At 24.5% G+C, this 25,836-nt stretch overlaps 1 protein-coding gene across 2 annotated transcripts in view; it reads right to left on the bottom strand.

Annotated features, from left to right (window-relative positions):
* The window catches only part of LOC113554297 (gonadotropin-releasing hormone receptor-like), a 91,562-nt gene that overhangs the window by 27,695 nt on the left and 38,031 nt on the right, over positions 1–25,836 (bottom strand). For both annotated transcript variants that reach the window (XM_026958067.1, XM_026958068.1), the window contains one exon: positions 16,342–16,486. In XM_026958067.1, the coding sequence (XP_026813868.1) occupies positions 16,342–16,486 (145 nt within the window). The remainder of the gene's footprint in view (positions 1–16,341; positions 16,487–25,836) is intronic.

The raw sequence follows: 25,836 nt of genomic DNA, 5'->3' as shown, positions 1-25,836 counted from the left end.
TTATTTTCAAACTCTATATTTGGTGATATGGTTTAATAAATGAAATATAAAATATAAAATGAAATATTATTTCCAATATATTTATATAACAACTATAATATAAAATCTTACAAAACAGTTATTGATTAGTCTCATATATTGTATAAATCGACTTGGAAATATCTTTATATTAAATACTTATTTTTTTAACTATGAATTATATATTATATATAAATTTTTTTCTTATAAATTGAATTATTTGTGAATATAATGTACAATTTATTATATGCTTTCATGTATCATATCTTCCATCGGCATACCTAGTGAATTTCTGTCCATCAAACATATACCTTGTTGTACACTGTTGACATTATTCACATTATTATTAATATTTAATATTCATATGTAGTTATTTTCTTGTGTTTTTATATATTTTATGTCATTTGTAGCTAAATCAATGTTTATACATAGTTAATAATGTAATACCGTGCAAATTCAAGAATAAAAAACCTAGTTTGTGTCATTATATTTTTTAGTTAGTTACGTTCCGTATATCCACCAAAATCTAGTATTGTTCATAGTAAAATATTTAACATAGCCTAATCTAATACGAAAAATAATTGATTCATTATAAGAGTATTTGGGATATTGAAACTAAGCAAAATTAATTCTTCCGTCCGTAGAGTATATATCAAAAGAATCTTTGATTCTTGGTTTTTAATTTAGCTCAATGAATACCCCTCTATTTTTACCATTTTTTTAGAACACATCAAACATTTTATTATCTCATACCTTATAAAAAATACTTTATTGAAACTCTGGGATTATTAAATTTTGTTGTTAAAAAATATGAAATTTAACTGAAAATAAAAATATCATATTATCAGATGACCAACGTTAATAAAATTGAATCATAACATTATAAGCTTGAGGTCACAGTTTTTTGAGACATACTTTGAAAACGACATTTTGAAGGGAACATTTTTTTTTCTAAAAAGCTGGAAAACAATTATAATTGTTTATTCAAAAATGTTATACGTGTTACAACCAATCAGTTATAAAAGAATCCCAATTGCTTTTCTTTTTAGAAATATTTAACTTGAGCTCGGTTAAGAAAAAGTATTTTATGACACATATTTACAATAATTTAAAACTATTGCTTCTATGCACCTGTAAATTCATTAGGCTGGAAACGCGATGTTTTACGTACATGGCTAATAACTGTTAACTTGATTGTTAAAGCGGTTGTTTATACTGCATGTAATAATAAGTGACATAGATATTGTGTTCATTTTTTAACCAATTGATTTATCTTTTTTTTTTTCAGTTATACAATATATATCAACAGCTTATATTAAAATCGAGCGCACTGTTGATCAGTTGAAACTATGCGTTTATACATATAATATATCAAATTAAATTTGAATGAAAATATGAAAACAATAATTTCTGTTTTATATTTTATCATTATAATTTTTAGTAATTTTATTTTTATTTTAATGAAACAAACATCTAATACTTTATTTATACAAATACGTATAATTTATACACTATAAAAAAATCTAATCTAAAGTAGTTTATGTGGCATACTAGCATAGTATTATATTTTATAAATTGACTTGGACGACTATTGACTATATACTAGGTATTTTATATAATAATAAAATCGTTTAACCATACGCTTAAATTATTATTTTACAACAATGTACCATTCACATCAAATGTGTGATAATTAGGGTCCGGATTTTTATGCATTTACATATTTATAACGAGTGTATGCAGTTCAACGAAAGTAAGAAATGTGAACGATTTGTGTAGCAGAGAATGCACAGAAAAAAGTTTATTTTGCATATAAATGCATATTTTAGGTATAAAAGCATATTTAAAGAATTTTGCATAATCAAGCATATTTTGTATAATATAATAGTTCATTAAACCAATTATTTTATTTCTATTTCACCATGGAACTGGATTTATGTTTTCATGAGGTATTATTTAGAAATAAATTATTTCTTGTTTCTTATATTTTTGGATATTTTGTGTTAAAATTATATCTCGTTTATCGCAACGTCGTTATCGACAACAATGAAGACCAGTTATATTTAAATTCCCTTTAAATAATCATATTTTTAGTCTTATATTATGTAAACACGCCGCCTCGTGTTGTCGTGCATTTAGTCGGTATTTTAATCAGTAGTCGGCAAGACGGCAATCGCCTATAAATATAATTTTGCATTCCGTATACATACGAATTTGTTAATAATTTTTCAAGTTTTTCGTGCACTTATAAATTTTAAAATGCCGAAAAGTCGTAATAATATTGAAACTTTAATAAAACAATGGATCGCATTGTATAATAAAACAGACCACACAATTTTTACTACGGATGGTTCTGTAGTGTTTTGTCAACTGTGTGACAAAAAAATCGTTTGCACAAAAAAATTTCAAATACAACAACACGTTGATACCGCTTTACATAATAGTGCTTTAAAACGTAGAGCAAATGATAATAAAAAACAATTATTTGTATTGGACGCAAAACCCAAATCTGGCAACATTTTTAATGAGGATCTCAAAAAAATGTTCAATTTACCTACAGTGAAAAATGATTTAACATTTATAAAAATTAACTTTTCTGGACTTATTCGGGCAATAACAAATTTAGAAGATACTAAATTGACTTTACTACAATCGTTAGAGATTACAAAAAATATAATTTCCGAACTATCAAATATACAAGGTGACAAAGGTTCTATAATAAAAAATAAAATAACTCAGTTGTATCAAAAAAATAAAGGATTTCAATTACTAGAAAAAATTGGCCAAATTATATCAGGAAACAATGAAATACAGCTTCCAGAAAATTTCAATCCTTCCTCTGTGTCCAATATGAAATATGCACCGTTGACATCAGTAGATGTGGAAAGATCATTCAGTCTATATAAACATATATTAAGTGATAGAAGGATAAATATGACACCTGAACACATGGAAGAATATATTATTGTCAACTCTTTTTATAAAAAGTAAAATATCAATTCATACCTAGTAATCAATATATTATTATTTGTTTAAATTTTTTTTTTTTATAAATCTTCTTCGTTGTATTTTTATTTTTTTTTCAAAAATAGGTATTTACCAAAGGAATGGTATAAAATAATTTAATACATTTATTTTTTTTTATTTTTAACTTGAGTGTCCACTTTATTAATTAAATGTATTTTTTAAACATTTATTGTTCTTTAATTTATGTCTCAGGTCTATAATAAAAAAATTAAGCTTGTTTAATTTAGTTGTATTAATATCTATGGAAAAAATTAAAAAAAATTATAAACGCATATAATTTGGGTAAGAGCATATTTTTGCATATAATTAAAAAAATAAGAGCATATCAAGTGCATATTTAAAGGTTTTTTGTTGCATAAATGCATACTATTTTAATCTTTTTGAGTGCATACAAATCCGGACCCTAGTGATAATACACATTTAATTACAGGAGTAAAATGCAAGTACTTGAAGTGTACAATTTCATCAAGCTGTCAAAAAATGTACAACCATGTGATTTATAAATTTATTTCGATTGAACTTTCGGAGGTTTAAAATCAATTAATTTGTGTATATTAAATACCAGATGGCTCGTAGCAATAATTTATTGAATTTTGAATATCTTTTTGTTTATCTTTATTATATTGATAAGTAACAAAGTTACTACTACGTACAATATATCTTAAATTCTGATTATTCGTATTTAACCTGTATCAACATCAGACGGTAAACATACTATAAGCATTTTAAAATCAAAATACACAAATAGTTGTTAATGTTTGACAATGCAAATATAAATTAAAAATTAAAAATTGTGCATTTACCAGTGTAATAATGATTTCCATTTATATATTATAATTCAATCTACAAACGAAATAAGTGATAAATGTGAATGCACAATTCATTTTCAAATATTTATACATCTAATTATTTTTCAATGTCAACACTTTTAAGTAATTTCCCGAAAACAAAATATTCTTCCAAGCGTTTGCCAAACATTTTAATTAGATACACAGTACAATCTAGTAGTTTCCGAGAAAATTAATAATTATTATTTAATAGGTACGTAGCTAAAATCAATGTGCAAAATTCATTTCAACATCCATTAATATAGTTGGATAAATCAATTTAAATTAATTATTACTTGTAAAGATCGAGTTGGTAAAAAACGATAAGAATATTTTGGTAATTAATTCAAATGGTTTTATGTGAATAAACTTAGCTTTAAACATGATTATTTCTTGGTAAATACGTACCAGACATAATTACATGAATACATGTCTACTGGTTTTCTTAACACTAAAATAGATATATTATTATCATTTATAGAGATTCGTATTTTAATAACTTTACATAATATATAATTCGTTATTTTATAGTTGTATGTATTCTATGTTAGGTTAGGTCTTTGATATTAAATGCATAGAATAATAATTAGGTAATAGATAACAAGTATTATCGTTCACATTTTCATCTCTTCACCCGTTCATAGTCGGAACACGTTATCCATATAGCGTTGTAATATATGGACCAATTAAGCTGTAATATTTAGTTCGTATTATCCATCATACGGGATTGAATTTATATTTTAAACTAAATGAATCGTGTACACTATTATATGAATAGGTTTTGACTTTTGGTAGTCTTGAGAACATGCACACGGTACCTACCAATAATATTATAATTATTATTATCACACAAATATACATAGATAAGTATTAATGATTATAATTTTTTTTTATAGCGGATATGTTTAAGGGGAGTTTAAGTTGAAATAATTGATTGGATAGTGGTAGGGAATTGTGATTATTATTATTATTTATTACATATTATTAGCAATCGGTGATCGAGTGCGCCAGAGGTAAGTATACTCGGAATATTAACGACCAATAACAAGCAATAAATAATAATAATAATAAGATAAATAATATAACTTGATACTGTTCAATACAGACAAATTCACGATAACCCCGAACATTACCTAGTAAATGACTAGTGATATATTATTATTATTTATTAATAATCAATGGTAATAATAATATATGGTTCGCGACGGTATAGTGATATTATAAAAACTATATTATAATATATTCCATGGTAATTTGAGGTACAAGTATAAATATAGTATTAGTCTTTTGCAGGCGTGTGGCATTTTTTAGAAAACACGAAATGACAGAACTAGAACATTGTGGTTTTGGGTCATTTTACTCACCTATTCCGTGCATATACATATTACAATATATGCATGCGTCGTTATTCCGAGTACCTAGAAGATTACTCTCTTCGGGGCATTTGCATAATGCTATGTGTTTGAATATAATTTTATTGTGGTTTTAAAATCATTATAATGTCAGTGATATAATAATATACACCTCCACCGTTAAGAATATATTTAGCGCGTAAATCAGAAGATCGTTATTCGGAATGTGTTGTATATTCGTTATTATAAGCCGTGCTACGCTCGAAATTTCACAGAGTCACAACACATATATTATTTTATTTATAATACAGCTTTATTTTTCAATCGTATAGATAACATAAAGTCGTGTCCTAACATAATTTTCGCAGTTAATTCTCTCGTGATAAGATCGGCCGATGACCCGTCCATTAAGATTTTTTTTTTTATCTATGACCTACACTTGACATAACGATTTTGGTCTAATTTATTTTTCTTCCACGAACGCTGACGCGATCACTTGCAATCACTTCATACTCGATCTCGACTTAATGTAAGCCCTAGGTCGGTACATAAATGGACTAAAATAATAAACATAGGCAACTGCTCGGTGTGAAAAGAAACAAAGTAAATAAAAATTTTGACTTCTAAATCAGTAGTAAGTAAGTATCTATAAATTAGTAAGTTAATATTGACACATAATTTTGTTCATAGATTTTAGATTCTGAGCGGAGCAATGACGTATTGATTCTACAATAATGTGAGTGTTTTTTTCTGTCTGTTACCACCTTTTGAGACAGTTAAAAAGCTTTGATTTTTAAAATAAGGGTGGTTTCTGGTAAAAAATTTAATCTAGGATTTGAAAATATATTTAATACAAAGTTCTTTACAAGATTTTAAATCAATATGTGTATCAAAAAAAAATTTTTATGAGTATTGCAAGTTCAAATGTTTGTGACATTTATATTCACTCTTAAAATAACTATTTGTCCTGAAATAATTTTTGATTTTGTGTTGGTATTTCAAAACAAATAACAGTAGATACCTACTTAAAATTTTGAATAAATATGAAAATTATTATTTTTATTATATGAAAAGATTTTTAGAATGTTTTAACCTTTTTTGAACTATTTATAGGGATTATACGTTGAAATTTTCCAAAATCGCAAAAATGACAAATTATTTTATAGATATAAATTCATGAAAACTTTTCTTTTTATATTTAAGTTTTGGCAATTCAATACAAGATTTATTATAAGTAACTTATATAAAAATATATATTAAAGCAATTATTTTTATAGACATTTTAAGTTTAAAGTTGGATGAAATTAGTTAATTAAACAATAAATAACAATGATAATTATTTTGTTATAAATTATAATTATTATTATAAATTTTACTATACGCAACGACCTATTTGTTTTATTTTAAGATATTATCAATATTTATTGATTTACGGGATTGACAAAAAGATATCGTAACATTTTGAGTGATATAAGATTATAAAATATAAAATATATATTATTTTAATAATTAAATGTTAATAATATAAATAATTGAATATTAATAGTATAAATAATGTAATGTTTTCAGAAAAAATACTAAAAATAAATTGTACATTATTTAGTGTCATGGCAATTTTTTATAATTACAGTATTATACTAAGCTCTAAATCTATTATCTTTGAGTAAATCATAGTTTCTGTACATTAAGTAGACTGAGAAATTAATTTTGAGGAAAGTAAAAAGCTCAAGTCTAGCAGTATGCTAAATGATGTTAAGTACAAAAAATAAGTTATACAATACCTCTATAATAGTTAAATTTATTTATTTACATTTATTTTAAGCACATATTTTATGTGCAATATGTGCAGTGCATTTTGTTTAGAAGTGCATATTATTTACTGAATTTTATTGAACATGGCAAGAGGTGACCATGAAAAATTAAATTAAATTATAATTTCCAATAAATCTATGATTAACATATAATACATTATGAAGAAACATTATAATATGTATTATAATTATAAAATAAAGTTATACAATATATGCACTTACTTTAGATCAAAAATATTATTTATTTTTACTTTTTAGGATAGTAAATTATTACCTGTTTCTCGTACATTTTATTCACGCACCATAGCTAAACGTCTATACTAAACTCAATTTTTAAAGTTTAAAAGCTTTTAAGTCTTAACAATTTGTTTATAAAACAATATAAATAATATTTGAGTAGTTTTAACACGACTTACCTATCAACATAAAATTAATACTTATCACATTTGAATTGACAATTTGAATTTAGTCGTATACATTTTATTAGATTCTAAAAAAAAGGAATATATTATTATATATATTTTTTGCCCTTTCACGTTTTATCGAATCAAAGATATTGCATAATTGTCGGAATTATATGCTAGTAGTATAACATATCCGTTATAATTTTTTAAATGAATTTCCCAAGATATAAATACCAAGTTCCATGAAAAAATTGATTAATTCTATGGTTTAATAAAATTTATTGGATCAATTACAGGTTACTAAATTATGTTTGAACACTACTGTATTAGCTCACTATTGATTCATTAAATGTTTAGTTATTGTTCATCAACCCGGCATAAGCTTGACGAAAAGCTTTCAAGTCGGATGACTAAGTTAAAAGGCACAAGTATAAAATGTCGTCTCTGGTCACCGAAGGATTACTATGAAAAAATTGAAATATAATTGAGTCACATAAAGCGATTATAAACTTACGTTTGTTTCAACATATACTAACGTATTCTGATAATTATATAAATAATTTAATAAATATTTAGAGTTTCAGTATTAAAATATAGTGCATTTAATATAATAAATACCTGTAGTGCAATACAGTATAATATACTGAATATTAAAACGTTGCAGTGAAGACTATATACGCAACGGTACATATATTTCAATTGAAACAACTATATTTTTGTGTATTTAAATATATATTATATAAGAAATAATAAAAGCTACTGAAGTGATTATGTACGGAGCGACTATTGTCTTCGTCTTACAGTGACAATTTTATTATGTTTGATGACATTTCTTACACAAGTAAAACAGAGGTGTTCCCATAGGGTATACTACATATACGCCGTACACTCTCAAGATTTTTTTTCAGTATTATAGGTATACTACGTATGCTCTCAACCTCAATTTTTTTCCATATTATTGACACGCCTTTTACCGGCTTTACTCCTATAGGTCATAAGAAAAATATTCTTATTGTATTAAATGTTTAACACCACTGAAGTAAAAAATCGCATCAATATTAAAGGTCAATTTCCGATAACAAATTGGATTTAATATTTCTATTTAAGAGTATCAAAAGTAACAAGTTTAGTACTCTTCAAAATAAACGGAAAAAATTATGACGGGAATATTTAATTTTTGATAAAATCGTTTTTTTATTTTTTATTTAACATAAACATTAAAAATTCTGTACAAAATTAGCCCAATAAGTTTATATTATGAGAGTGATATATAACACGAAAGGTATGATTTAAGCAGCCACACATTAGTGACTCTTGGCTAATTGATTAGTTTTTTATTTATGAATTATAATTTTTTTTTTTTTAGAAGCGTTAGATATTAAAGTTTTGCAAAAGGTCACGGCACCATTTCCTTTTTAATCTGCGATTAGGATTACCTGAAAGTGTAAGATGGAAAAGACATTTATGGGAGGGTCAGGATACGTTTGGAGTTGCTTATGGAAGCGTGTGTAAAAGATATGTGCTTCATCTTCTATTCTTCACATATGGAAGTCATTAAGAAAAGTTAGATTAGAGATATAGAGATATAGGGTGGAACATTGGATAGTCGTTGGAGTGATAAATTTTGAAACGTTCGAATTCTATTAGTATTAGACTTTTTTGTTACGCCTCATAGTTAAAGTCCATACATCCAAATTGGTATGAGTAGAGCTTTATAGATTAGTAGTTTGGTGTTTAGGGAGGAGCATTTATTTCTAATTAAAAAGGGTCTGAGCCGTATATGATTATTTAAAGTTAGGCTTTTGGCAAAATTTTTTTCTAGTGGGGCATTTATATATAACTACTCGATCACCCATTCATTTGTTTATACCATATTTTCAGGAAAATATTGCTAAAAATGTTTTGGGTATAATATGTAATATTTCTAAATAAATAATCAAAAAATATACCTAGTTTATTATTATTACAAATGTAATATAGTAAGACTTAAAATTTCCTCAGTTTTATTTTATTTGTATGCAACAATACATAACTTTTTATTATTTAATGTATGAGATTTTAGAAAGTGTAACGTAAGTATTAACTCTATGAAGTATATTTATTTCTAATTATGCAAAAAAAGCATATTCAATTAAATATAACAGTAAAACTTAAAATAATATAATTGAAGTCTAAAAACTCTTTAGAGTAATTTATTACTATTTTATATATTAATAATGATATACAATTTCTTTATTTACTTATATATTTTTAACATTAAATTATAAGGGGGCAATGGAGGGGAAAAATTAATTGTTGGTGGACACTTATCCACCTTGGCCTTAGTATAGCACCGCCCCTGATTATTTAGGTTAAGTATCTAACTGTTTCGGATGTAGAATTAGGTAAGTTATTTAGAGTAATGTTTGGGTATATTTCCTGTTTGAGTGTGAACGTTGTATGATATCGATTTACTTTGGCTTATTTCAACTCGACATTTTTCATACCACTCAGGCAGATGATCAAGATGAATTTGTAGATTTGATGAGGTAGTTAACGAATCCTCATTTATAGAACTATATGATTTTGTCGTCAGCATAAACAACCACGATAGTTTGATCAGCTTCATATATATATTAAAGAGGATGGAGGATATTATGCCACCTGGTGGAACACCAACTTTGAAAGTTTCTATCAGGTAAGTATCATTTAATTATTAAAAATAAAGAAGATAGGAGAAACTTTTTAAATTTGAATTGTAAGCTTTCGTGCCAAACTTTGTTGAAGGCTTGTGAAGTAGGTTATTTAAAAATGAATAACCATAGATTTTGTATATAATCTCAAATATTTATAATAGCATCTTCAATAAATAATTTCGTTTTTTTACGTTTTTAAGAATTTTTAGTTCTATATTCACTATTTATAGATATGTATGATCATTGTTTTCAAATGTCTTTATTTTTTAAAACAATAATCATAAAAACAACATATTTTTAAAATATTCAAACACAAACTATTGATATAGTATATTTATATTATTGTTTTTATTTTTAGATATCGTATAACTTTAATATCAAATGAACCGTATTTTAATTTATCACAAAAAAAAAATGGTTTTTTATTGATTAATTTAAGTTTAGTTATTGATTTTGAGTTGTTTTAACTTGATATAAAATAATTTTAGAAAACTTTCAGTTTAATTATGTATTAAATTATTAATGATAGTTGATGATTGATCAGATACTGTATGTAAACTGTACCAAAATTACACCTTTTCTAAAAGTGGATAATATGTAAACTGCCGGAAAAATAATTAACATTATACAATCTGCAACGAAAACGATAAGATACATTATACAAAATGTGGTAATTTATTTTATATCCATGATATATATATATAGAAACTATGTAAATACCGATATGATAAAATATATAGATATATACAATACACATGTTTCATATATACCTATGTGTTATCATTAATATTTTATTTGATATGGAACTTATAAACATGTTTAGCCAAAACGGCAAACAATTAATGGTGCTAAACAATTTTAAATTTAAATATAGTTAAAATATAAGTGGTTATTCAATATTTAATAAATATTATATACATAAAATAAATTGCCGCAGCTTGTATAATGTATCTAATCAGTTTTTTCACTAATTTTAAAATGTACATTTTTTTTTCGCAGTTTATACATCGGCTTTTAGAAAAGGTGTAATGTGTTATCAATTTCTAACATAACCACTTATTATGACTTATAAGATAGACTTGCAGACTTTTGTTTACAAAAAAATCATTTGATATTAACTCTTAAGTTATTTTCTATACGTATATATTATCTTGTAAATGTTTGCAATAATTTAATTTAACATTGTCACTGTTTAAAATAATTATATATAATATATTAATCAAAATATTCAACATTTTAAATTAATGCAAGCTACAAAATCAAAACATCAACTTAAGTCTACCGGAAACCTTGTATAATTATTTTAACTTAAAATTCGATAATTGAAAAATTCAACAAGCATTGACAATACAACAATAATACGTTATCATAATCAAATTATTTTATGATTATAAGTGAAGTATTTGTTGTGTTTATAAATGGATAATTTATTATTATATTTTTATATAATTAAACAATAATTATCTAAATTTTAATTATAATTCTGTACAAACTGTACTAATAAATTTTATTATTTTTCTATTATTGTGTCAGTATTAATCTATAACTTTAACTCCCGCACTTTATATTTACTTTGGGCCCCTCGAGTCCTAATTACAGTTCTATTCAATAAGCATGCTGTTCTGTGGTGGGGATATAATTACTATTTTTGAAAGAGAATTAACTTTCTTTACTACAAATTATTAAACAGCTGATTTTTTAAAAATATTGATTCATTAAAATTTTAATTTAAAACAATATTGTCTGTAGTTTTTCATTACATTTTATTTACAAAGTATACTTATACTCAGACAAATTAAACCAATTATAAATTACTAATATATTGATAATAATTACTATAGTTTTTAAAAGATCATAACCTACATTATTTCTGAGTAAATTTATTTAAATTGTAATCATTTAGAAACAACTCGATCCATTATCCGATTTTTATTTATACAATTAAATATTTAAAAACATAGAAATCATCTGCTTATTTTTACAGAAAAATAGGATGATTTTAATTTAAAAAAATATATTATCATCAAAGTACACTCATTAAATAGTATAAGAGATCAAATTATTTGAAAATAGTAAAAAATATCAACAATCAGAATTTTAATAAGCTAACTAATTGTCAAATTAACAATGATATAATATTCCATAGAATGTAAAACTTCACTACAATATAATTCACATTTTGTACTAAGCACATTTCAAACTTCAATTCACATCGTTGTTTTAAACATAAATTTAAAATATTAAAATATAAACATTTTCGATAGTATTAAAACGATAAAACTATAAGTAGATACCTACACGGCTAATAATATAAAACAAAGCATTAAAGCAAACTAGCTTAATATGAGTTATGATTTATAATATTATGGTACATTATAATATGCAGATGGTGTTTTGTTTAAGTTTAAGGTTTTGATGCCAATATATATATATATAAACATTTAATATTTTAAATTATATTTAATATATAATATTAAGAAAAAGAAAAAAATAGGTCAAGTTATTATGATATAATATTACACTTTAAAAGTTGAAACCACTAAGACCAATAAAATATATTTTTGTAAAGTTTTCCGTTTAACACAATATCAAGTTAATTTTAAACATAGATCAAGAACTTGTAATTATTCTAAGAACACGCTGGGTTTTTGGATAATCTTAAATTTACCAAACACCAAAAATTAACAATGATTAGAATTCTTTCGATTCCAAGCATTTAGGATAAATTGTAAATATTTCATATTTAAATGACATTGATTTAAATAAAATAAGCCATTTATATTAATTATAATAATTGCAAATTTAATAAATATTAATCATATTCTAATAATTAGTGATAAATTTATCTGTATTGTGTATTCACAATAGAAACACTAATAATTATAAAACTTACAACTTAACTCTTATATAAACACAAATTATGTTCAATCTATATGTAATATACTATTATGTTCATTATATTTAATTAGTTAACGTTAACACAAATTATAAATAAATAATATTTTTATTAAAAATCATATGTTTTGAAAAATTAACTTACATTATTAATATTATCTGTACAGTTAAGAATAAAAACATGCAATGTTCTATTTAAAATTTAATAATAATAATAATAATAAAATGCATTAATATCTATCAAGCCAATGCAATCAAATTAAATAAATTACATTAGATCATAGAAGCAAGCGCTAAACTACAAAACTATTTCTGTCCTATTTGCCATCATCATTGGTCAGTATAGCAACAAAAATACTTTTATAATAATTATTCACATGTTATTGGAAGGACCGCGCACAGTAATTTACGATAATAAGGGGAAACGCGATAAATTAATAGAAATGAATAGAAAGATATTGGATTGAAATAGTTATATTATGCTATCTACTTAGTTTAATAACATTAAATCATTAGGATATCCCCAAACACCACTGTGCTGACTGATTTAAAAATATATATTATTATTACACATCTAGAACAAAATTACCACAACTAAAAATGTATCAGTTTTGATTTTAAATTAGTGTATCTATCAAAATGTACTAAAAAATAAGCTGAAAAATTATGGCATGAAGCAAATCAATCTAATGTGCTATGAGCTGAACTTTCAATAAAAAGTGTATTGTTATTTTTTTACTTTTTGATTGTCTTTAAAGCAATTCTACCAGCGTGCTCTCACCATCCAAATTATAGTTTATTGCTATTTTTAATCTAAAAAGCCATTTCTAAGAAGTATGATCGTTACATTTCAATATGCCCTTAGGCGTTTTATCATTAGTTCTGATAATAATTTAATTAATTCAATAATAAATTACGATTATTACGAATGGTATTAAAAAGTGGTTACAAAAATTAAATCATCCTCTCATTGTGGCTAGTACGATTGTATAAAATAAAAATATTGGAGAAATATTTAGTTTTCTTTGTTTTTTTATTAATTTTCAACTGTGGTAGATAAGTTTTAGATGTGTGTGATACATGAAATATGTTATAAGTACACATATAATATTTATCTAGATGACTAGTATCAGTTATAAAATTTAAATATCTATACATATAATATATGTGTATGGGTAACTATTGCCGAAAAAGTTCGCAAATATCGAGTTTTATTTTAACTCATACATGTAAATAGTTCACTTGTTTATACATAAGTACCTATCGTAAATATGGGATATAACATAATTAAAAAATCATTTATTTTTGCGCATGTTACTGGTATTACATGTGTTTCAATTAAAATAATTAATAAATAATAATTATGATCGAAATCGTTTTACAACTAGATATTTTATTAAAATGTGGTTAAAATTTAAAATTAAAATTTAATGTATATTTATGTATATACATCATCACCGTCCATCTGGCGGGCTTCAAAAGTCCAACAATCTGGTTTCAGTAGAAGTTTTAGAAATTGTGGCCTAGTGCAATATATAATAACAGCAAAATATTACTATAAAATATGGTTTAAAAAAAAGTTGAACTAACGATTTCTTTCTTATTGTTCAAAGTATAATTTTTAAAAAGTAATATTTTGAGTAAATAAATAAACAATTAAGTTAGTCAATAGATAAACACAAAGGTATTTGCAATTTATAAATAAATATAAGATATAGTATTATATTATCGTAATTTAAATGTTATTCAATCGTTAGTTCAAATATGTATAATATTTTGATATAAATTTTTTTTAATGGTTAACAGAACGAAACAACACATACTATACTATGTTAATTAAATAAGGCTGAACTGTAATATGTTAAGTTATTTATAGTCAATTTGATTGATTAGTTATATATTTTCAATAAGAAAATCGATTTATGATCATAGCTTGAATAGCATATAGCATATTTTATTAGTTGTTTCTTAAAATTATCTAATTGTGAAGGTGCCAATAACTATTTAAACACTAATTATTTTAATTCATACGTAAACTTTTTTAACAAAGGTAACTTTTAATAAAAAAAAGCTTTAAAAGATCGTATTGAATTATGCATACCTAAAACAAATATGAATTATATGAATTATAATACACCTAAACATATTTTTAGATTTAAAATATTTTAGCAATTTCGTTGATTTAATTTAAAAGAAAAGATATCGTAAATAAAATTAATTTAATTTTTGTTAAATCTAAAAGATTGAACTAAAAAAAAAAAAAAAATACGAAAAATATGAACTTATAAATATATTTATATTGACACAATGAATAAAAAAATGTTCTACTGCCAATATTATTATTAATAAATATTACGATAATGTTTATACTATAATATAGACCTATAAAGATATTGGTTGATAGTAGAGAAAGAGAGAGATCCAGTACCGCACTGTATCGTATTATTATCCCGAAAAAAATTTAAAGTAATCGGTTCAAAAATTCCAAAAATAATGATATTATACGAACATACATTTTTTTAAGATATTATTCCTCATAATTTAGTTTTATCGAAGAATTTCAGTGAAATATTTGTTAATGTTTAATGTTGCTTGATGCCTCCTAACGTTATTAAAACAGTTGTCGTTAAAAAAGATGCATTTCACATCTATTATTATATGTATTATAAGTGTATCATACTATAGATACGAGTGCGAGTCAATTGTAAAAAAAAACGGAAAATCGCGTATATGTTATAATAATATATTGAATTTGTACGTATTGAGTATATAAAAGTATATTATAATTAACCACGAATTTAATAGAATAAAAAAATAAAAATACAGAATTTCAATCTTAGTATACTGTTTGTTGTAGTGCGTATTTAATATTTATACACCTTTCCGTTACTTAACTATATAGGATATACTAAATCATTGGTTTATTGACTATTACTTATATCATACTATGGCACGCTGGGTCATTACGAATATGCACCACAAATGGTAAAAGGAGAACACGTAATATTAATTTTAATTTTTAACAATAATGCATGCGAAAACTCGTACAAGTATAAAGACGTGATACCGATAGTACGGATAGCTGTAAGGTGTGTGTGTGTGTGTGTTATATTTTTTTATGAGCGTCTTTGTACATTACTGTAATATTATGTGAACAATGATCGACAGTTAAATGGACTGCCAAGGGAATGTTAATAGTCATTACTTATTAATTATTATTATTATTATTATTATTATTATTGTCATTCGACCCGGCGAACCGATATGGAAAGCGCAGGCAGTCGTATTTCAGTGGTGCATGCGGTGGACGCCAAACTGGCACTGGGTCTCACCTGGGTCACCAGCGTCCTCCTGGTACGTATATTGAACGCTCCGTATACGATCGGGTTCATACACGAATTGGTACACGCAAACATGAAGAGCGCGTGCTGTACCTTCTGATCGACCATCTGTGCGGACTTGTGGTCTGTCCAGTACCTGTGCAACAAAAACCGCCATGCGACCAATTATTAAAAACATAAAAATTAATAATAATTTATTGTAGATAATTGTAAAAAAAAAAAAGGCACACATTAATTAATAATACAATAACATTTGCTTTTGAGTTTAAAATCTGTTTTTACCAACTGATGATGGATCTTTAATAAAAATCCTATGCTCGTTCTCAAATTTTCAAAATGCATTTTTAATTCGGTATAACACAATAATTCAATATAGTCATTAAACAGTTCAAATTCAAATTGTTACACATTATACTGGCCTAAAAATATACTTAAACTTATTTTTCATTTATAAATATAATATGCTGTATAATTAGTTATAATTATTTGATAATTAGAACGATAAATTTAAAACAATTAACACTGGTATTTTTAGTGAAATTTCATATAATTATAACAATATGTAAACGGTTTTTGTTAGTAGATTGATAACGAATCTTCAATTTTCAATATAAGTGATATAATAAAAATTTCCTGTAAAATTGTAAGTATGTCAATATGTTTGGGATAGGTATTCAAAGATAACAGTAGGTATATTATATATATTGTACTGACATCAAAGAAGAAATTTAAATAAGATTTGATCAAGAGTTTTATTTTTAAAATATAATCATAAAAAATAATTTATTTTTATATTAAATTATTTTATATTTTTATATTTTTCTAATATTCGCTTCTAAAGTAAATCTCCGTTATAAATAAATAAAGGTTAATCTTATTTTTATAATAATACAAAGGAATTTAAAAGGAAGTCAATAAAATTATTTAATATTACACTTACATAAATAAAAAAAAAATTTTAATATCAATAAAGTATCCATAAGTAGAATTTTGTTTATCATATAAAAATAGTTAAATAATTTTAAGTTATAAAATCAAAAAAAAAAAAAATAGTTGAAGTTAGACAGGATTTTTGAATTTTAAGAATGCCAAGCACAATCTTGGCTTACAAGACTCAGCAAAGCTATATTATGAATACAGATGAAGAAAAAACAATTAAGTATGTACTGTTTTCTTTTCTGTAGAGTATATTGACTTAGTTAGAACTGAAGTGTTAATCACAATACAACATTTTATTTTCTGAACATCTTTGAAATAATTTTCCAAGATAATATATCATATTATTTAATATTTAAAAATATTGAATTAATCTAAAAAAATATGTGGAATTCGTAAAAACATTCATTATTTATTTTTTTTTTTTTGCCTTATTAAACACAATATATAATACAAGGTAATTCTTTTGAAGGTAAATACTCATTTTTCAGAAAAAGTATTAATTTGTGAATATATAGCAATGTATCTCACTGAGAATTTCAAAGTAAAAATCGATTTTTGAATGAATATTTAATTAGTTATAAGTTATAATTAAAACATGGATTATACGCAATTTCATACTTATTCTGGTTAAAAAAATTGTTTTTTATGATTTTTAAATTATGTTATAAAAATATAATACTCTTCTAGAAAATTCGTGTTTAAATTTGAAAGAATCTTTGTATAATATTACTGCAGGTGTTTATAATAACAATTAAATTGTCAAATTAAATAACTATACAAAGTAACTGATGAATTATAAATTTATAATCACAATTCGTTTTCGTACTCAACGACTATTATTATTAATATTTATCACTGAATTTGAGTTTGACTTCCTCTTACATTTTTTATTTTCAATTCTCTTTTTGTATTGTATTGCTAGATTGCAGTGTGTAAACTACATTCTCCAAACGTCATCAAATGACAAATACTTATGTCAAATACTATTGTCCATACTTCATCAGAGCTATACCGTACCGATTTGATAAACATTTATAAACATACAAGCCAATGATTAAATAAACGATGTATAGTATAAGTACATAAAGCTCCTATAACTATGTACAAGTTACTGTACAGTGTGTAAAGCAACATTTATTATAAAAACACAATGTTTTTGATGTTATTTATTGCACACATCACTTGATCTTGGCGAAATCAAATTTAAAATAAATAGCATGTCGTATGTGCTATAGATAAACATTTTTTTTTTTTGAGATTTTTGAAATTTCTATTCCTAATACTATTACAGGTACCATTATTTAGATAAGTACTATAATATATTGATCACGATTCGATGTTAAACTACATATAACTATAGTATTAACTTTATCGTTTTTATATATTTTTTTTTTATATTTTAAGTTTACCACTAAAACTGTGAATTGAATTCACTAAAAAGCTATGACATATATATGCATTTTTCACTTATGCACTCAAAAAATATAATAAAATATACACTCAAAATTCCAAGAAAAACTTAATACAAAAGTCAAATCTAATCTAAAAATTCCAAACAGCTTAACCAAATCTTTGAACACACAAACGAATAAATCTAAGAAAATCATTTCCTTATTCAATCAAGTTAACATTTGCAACACTATTCAAACATAATACTAGATTTACACTTCAGTAACAAAAATAATTATTATTTTGTAAGATAAATTTATAATATTGTAAATCTTAGTAGTAGTAAAAAAAAAAAAAAAATTAATTCAAAATTATATTTATTGCTTGATTAAATATCACTAAATAATATGATTTGATTTAAAAAATTCAATTCAACAAAATACCTATATACATCTAAAAAACATAATTAATTAACTGCATTAAAAAAATGATAACGAATTTAAGTAAAATATTTATAAAACATGTTTAAATTTGATACCTTACACATTAAAATATCAGAATATCACAAATATTATTTTTTGATCTAATATTTAAAATTCATCATTTTAAAAAAATATATATATACTTATATATTGTTTTACGAAGAAAAAAAAATCCACGTAGATAATTAAAATGGTTTGAATCAAATCTCTACCTGATATATTTTGAATTCAGAGCATCAATAATAATCGATATATGCAATTAAATGCACAGCACCAGTAATCAGTAAATTGGAATTCATCTATTATATTGATATACTATAATATTTAAACATTTATGAACATCGTGTGACTATGTGTAATTTTTAATAATTAAATGTGTAAATAATTTGTTTTGAAATAATTATCAATTTAAATGGCATTCTTATTTGTATGTAGACACGTTTATAGTGCAGTAATATTTAACAAATTATAGTATCAAGTCTTTAAAAAATAATTTATTTTAAATATCATATTTTATTACAATAAATTTCTAATTTCTAATTGTAATTTGTAATATAATTGATGAAAATAGCCACTAGTATTTAGATAGTTGATATGTAATGTAAACATAATGTTTAAAGTTATTTTTTCGTCCAAATTGTTATGACTATGATAAGTTATTTTAATTCGTATAAAAAATATTTTAGCATAACCAAATCATTTTGAACTAAAAGAATAACTAAATATTTAATGAGCAAAGTTCCATAGCGTAGAATTTTTTTAAGTTATTTATGACCAGTTTGCAATGTTTTATATTAGCTTAACATCAATATTAAAATAAACAATTATTAGTTGATATTCGTTTATTTACATGATTTTAATTGCCATTGTTGGTATTTTTATTAAGGATGGTATTTACATTATAATTGATTTTCAGTTTAATAAATGTTTAATTAGCAACATTGATTCATCGTTTAAATTTAGATTAAAGTCAACTCTTGGAACGCAAACTTTTGTTTTAAAGTAAATTTTTATATTATAAACGAGGTGAATGTTGTAACAGTAAAAAATACTTCGTTAACAAGGCCGTGTCAATAAAAATAAAAACAAAAACAAATTGATTAGAGGGTTGAGTCAAGAAAAGGTACCCCCACTGGGCATTATCCTACTTACCAACATCATCACTCTCCACGGGGTAGCAATTTATTGTACATGCGATTGTTGTCAAAAGTGTAAACTATATTTATTAATGTTATTATAGAGGTACCTATTTTCATGTACTCATAAAAAAATCCTTGAAAACAACAACATTAGACAACTGCGAAATAACCACATCGGAGTTTGTCATCTGTACCTTTCAAAAATTGTACACTTATGTGATAAAGGACGTCGAACGACATTATTGAATCTGGTGGTCGCTATTATTATCTCTTGTTAAGAATGAAAATCGAGTATTATTCCAAATGTAAGACAGGAAATAGCTGTCATTCTTAATGGAATGATCTTGTTAACAAAACGTGCGTGGAAAAATAAATATTGAATGGTTTAAGCTTGCATAGCATATAAATAATAATAATATACCAAAGAAAAGAAGTTTCCGTGTTACGTTTTCTAATAAAAAATAAAAGATTTATATATATATATAATTAGAGTCCAAAATAATATGATTAAATTTCTAAGCATTCGATGTTATGTTTATAGAGCTCTTCGTTCTCGATCTACCATCTATTATTTTAATATATAAACATTAGAATAGTGATTTTTGCAAATTAAATTTAAATGTTTGTATACAATACTGAAATCTTTGTTAGATTGTCATTGAATAATACAAAACGTTCAGTTTGAAATCAACCCAATGAACTATCAAACTTTAAATCTCTTTTATACGAAACATACCAAAACAGAGTATATATGTTTAATTTACTATCAATATTGTGTCAATATTGGTCCGCCAGTAACTCAGTACAAAATATTGATTATTTCAATAAATCTTTATTCGGATGGTACTACTGCGTACCTTTCCACTCTATAATTTTCCGTTATTTTAAACTATTATAAAAATTATTTAATATACAAACATTAACGTATAAAATTTTAATCACGCTTTTTAATAAAAAATAAAATATATAAATAAAAAATCTTTAATAGATTTATGGTATATATTAAAAATGATATAGTATGCGTCTTTGTAAGAAATATTTTACTTGTTACTTACTATTAATCACAATTATTATATATTTCTAATTTGTATACAGGTTTATATTTTTATATATTAACTTATCTAAAAATTATTTTTCACCGCTTTGTTATCACCTAACATATATACAAAACACTTTTTGTAATTATAATTTATTTTTACAGTAAAGAAATTATTATTATTATATAATTTATATTAACTAATACAGGCTAAGTACGTAAAATCGAGGTTAAGTGTGCCTTTTTAATGATTATTATTTCAGTATACATAAACATTGGGCGTACGTATTGTGCAAACGGTTTACCCACATGAAGCGATACCACAAGAAAAAAAAGTATACATAATATAAATATAATATTAACATTATATTACATATTAGTTATTTATCATTAACGGTGTCGTTAGATTAGAGATGGTTTTATTTTAATATATATACGAGTATACATATATATATATATTTATATATTTTTTTTTATATATACGAATTTCGTACACGTTCTTCTCTAAATGATGTATCTCAATCACATTTATTTGATCATATTATTAGTATCTACGTAGACCATTTTAGAATGCTCTAATTATTAGTGTACCCTACAGGCATACCTATTAGGGTTAACGATGTCTCTTTATTTGTTATTATTAGTTCTAAACGTGGTTGTAGATTATGTAATTGTAATACAGCCTTATGATTATGATCATGTCATACATATATAATATGTATCTTTAGCCACGATTATAAAGTTTCGCGCCATGTGTATTTATAACCCATAAAAGCCGTATCAAAATCAAATATTAAACTATCTCGTTATTACGTAAGTGACTGTAATAGCTGTGTTTATAAATTAAATGAAAACAAATGTGTAGCGTAGTATCAACGGACTTACTGTAAGTAGGATCGCTGTATAGATAAAATGGACTAATCTTAGCTTAAATATTTTAAACGCTTCTTATCATAGAAAATAATATAATATGTAATGGCCAAAAGTTTCAAGTCTCACCGATTAAGTTTTTTAATAACTACAAAATAATTAAAATATTAGAAAATATCGTTAATTTTCGTTTAAATATCCGATTTGATCAAAATTTGAACTTTAAATAACTATAAATGAAATGTACCTATGAATCTTTGGAATTTTAAATTGCTATGGAATAACTTTAAATTTTTTTGAAACGTTTTATTTAGACATATCTACAGTAAAAACAGATAGGTAAAATCTATACATTATATTTCATTGTGGATTCAGTCCTATTCACTATTCATCTAATTTCAAAGACCAAAAACTAAATCAATATCTTTCAATTTATTGGAGATTCATTAATATATTATAATATGACCATATTTAAATATTTTACAAATTGATATGCATTATAATTTATAATCATCTATATTATTAGCAACAATTAAGTCTCAGAAAACCTGAGTTTTAAGTTTTCGAATTTTCGGGCTATTCGCAAAGTAATTTTATAATTTTACATGCTGATTTTTAATTAATTAACGATTTGACATACTATGCATTAATAACAAATTATATTATGGTTGTTAGGTTCAAAATTTGTTTGGAATGAATCAATTATATTGACATATTATTTATTGACGTTTAACATAAACACTAAATCAACTGGTTGAAAAATTAATATACCTATAAAAAAAAAATCAATAACGTAATAAATTCACTGTTTGATGAAATTAACGTTTCTCTTGTTTTTGATGTTTTACAATCTCTGGTCAAATCGAGTTAATTCACGGTATCTATGTAGAAACATTTTTTTTTTTTACTTAACACCGTAAAAAAGTGTACGCATCAAATTTAACGACATCCGTATATTATGTTATATTAAATATGTTGTTTCTCTAATAATATGATGAATATACCTCGTTTTAAACACTAAAATGATTTTTATAAAAAAAAACACACACAAAAAGTCATCATACATACATATTAATGTATAAAAACCACACATAAAACATGTACTTTCCCTTACTGCACGTCACGTCACATCATACGTCAAACAAAATTACTATTATAATATGAAACAGTCTCTCGCGAAAGGTAAACTACCACGTATATCTTTGGAGCAAAGATCGATTCAAAGATAGGAATAGGGGAAATGGACGAGAGCCAGCAGGGTTATTGGTCCACGTTGACGTTTCGCGTCGGGTGGAAGGGCACGAAAATCGTAAAAACCATTCAGCGCGACGTTAAAATAATATGATAACGACAAGAACAACAATAACAGTAATAATATTAATAATATGTTATTACGATGTATTCTTCGTAATGCCACGAATATAACACGAGCAGCTCGTGGACAAATGCATTAGAAACATTATCACCCGAGCACACGTCGTCTCGTACTATTATATCACATTATTAATAGTATAATATTACCTAGATCACGAGACACTTTTGCAGTAATAGACGAACTGAGCAAGTATGTAGCTCAGTTCCTTCTTATTTCACTTATCTCATCGCATATAATAATTATACATTGACATAATAAATTATTTTATTAAATTTTTATTAAAACGAAAAACTAAATACGTGCCTTTACGTACACGCGCCAAAGCTAAACTAAAACGATAATAGTAAAGATAAGATAATGTAGTACTGTAGTATATTAATAGTTGTACCTTGGTCCTCCTTGTTTTAAATAACTGATGTGTTGTTTCAATAATCCGATTGATTTTTGATGTTTTAACATACTGCTCTATTGATACTCCCTAGACATTTTGTTTCAATAACGCGGTTGTATTAACTATCCGTGTTCCTAATAAGCGGTTTCTATTATATATACTTATTAGCCAATAATATACACTATACAAGTTTAGTAACAATGTTCTATACTTTTATTCACAACGTGCGAGGCCAGGTAAGTGAGTTTTGAACAATTAAATTATATACAGTGAAACCTCTTTTTAACGAAATTCTTTATACAATGAAATATTTTATAGAACCATTTTCATTCAAACGTTTCTATTTAACGAAATAATTTTGTTATTTCCCTAAAAATAATTTAAAAACTAATGTATTATTATATTTTATTATGTATATAAAGTATCCACTCGTCATTCGGAATAAGTGCGAGCATTTTTATAATCAAAATGGAACAAAAGTTGTCAACAAAATACCAGAAAGCTCTTCGACAACAAAGAATAAAAAAATTATAATTTACATATACCTAATATAATTTAAATGATTTATTTTTATTGATTTACTACCATTATTATACATAAATATTGTACAAATTATTATTTATATACATTTAGAACACTAACAGCTGAGTTTTTTTTAATTAAAAAAGTATTATTAGCTTTTAAACAAATCTCTATTTAATGAATTTTTTTTAAAAAAATCATTTAAATAGAGGTTCCACCGTAATCTGTACAGATCACATAATGGCTGTCACTTTTCGCTATTCGTTTGAATTTTATCATAACAAAATATACTGAATAAATAGCTAAGGGCGCCAAAAACAATTTCAGGTGTATCATATAGAAACTCAAAGAAAGCAATAAAATAATATTATAATATGATATCACGTTAAAAATATATATGGTTTTTCTCTCGTAATCGGACCTAGTACTTAATACCCACGAGAACATAACGATATTTCCCGGTGGGCCAACCCATCTATACTAGTGAAATGAAATTATTCAATGGCGCGCAGAACCCGTGATTTGTATGCAATTCAACTGAAGGAAATTGTAAGCATATTATAATTATTTTGAGATCGCATGCTAATTTAAATTGTATTTTCATCAGACCATATCAGTAACGCAACACTGCGTAGGTAGGTACCCACAAGAAAAAATCATGCCATAGCTAAAAAACCTCAAATTATGATTTATCATTGTTGTTTATTTAAATCCAACAGATTATAGATAATATAATGCTCTAATCCACGAACGATAGGGCTATAATATATATTATACTCTCGTTTACCGCTGTTTATAGTACGTGACAGCTCGTGGCATTAAAATATGAGCTTTATGAAATTACAACTCTTGAAATAGACTAAGTTTACAATAATATAAATTTAATTTAGGGTAATTTGTTAGTTAGTGTAATGGCGTGAACCATTATTACGGCTTTTATCTTATAGTATGGTATAAGTGTGTGCTTAAAAACAGATCGAATATTAATCATTTATCATTTTACATTTGTTCTGGATCATTAAGACGTCCCCAACACCTAACTTTTTTTTTTAATAATAATTTAATAAATTCATAATAATAGTCTTTCAACCCACCATAAATATTTATACAAAAGTAATCTTGTTTCTTCGTTTGCTCCCTTTACTGCTACCAAGTCAAAGGTATTATGTATTAATATAATGTATTATATTTACTTTTTATTTTTAAAAATGTTAAATTGAACTCTAAAACTAAGTGATTTATAAAATGTAATATTAAAATCCTTTTTAAATATTGCATTTGGTATTTATATATCACTGATTTACCGTATCAGAGATAGACACTAGAGATCATGCCCGTGAAAA

The sequence above is a fragment of the Rhopalosiphum maidis genome, chromosome 2 (genome assembly GCF_003676215.2).
Source record: "Rhopalosiphum maidis isolate BTI-1 chromosome 2, ASM367621v3, whole genome shotgun sequence".
Taxonomy (NCBI): domain Eukaryota; kingdom Metazoa; phylum Arthropoda; class Insecta; order Hemiptera; family Aphididae; genus Rhopalosiphum; species Rhopalosiphum maidis.
Note: the sequence above shows the minus strand (reverse complement) of the source record. Positions and strands in the feature narration are given on the sequence as shown.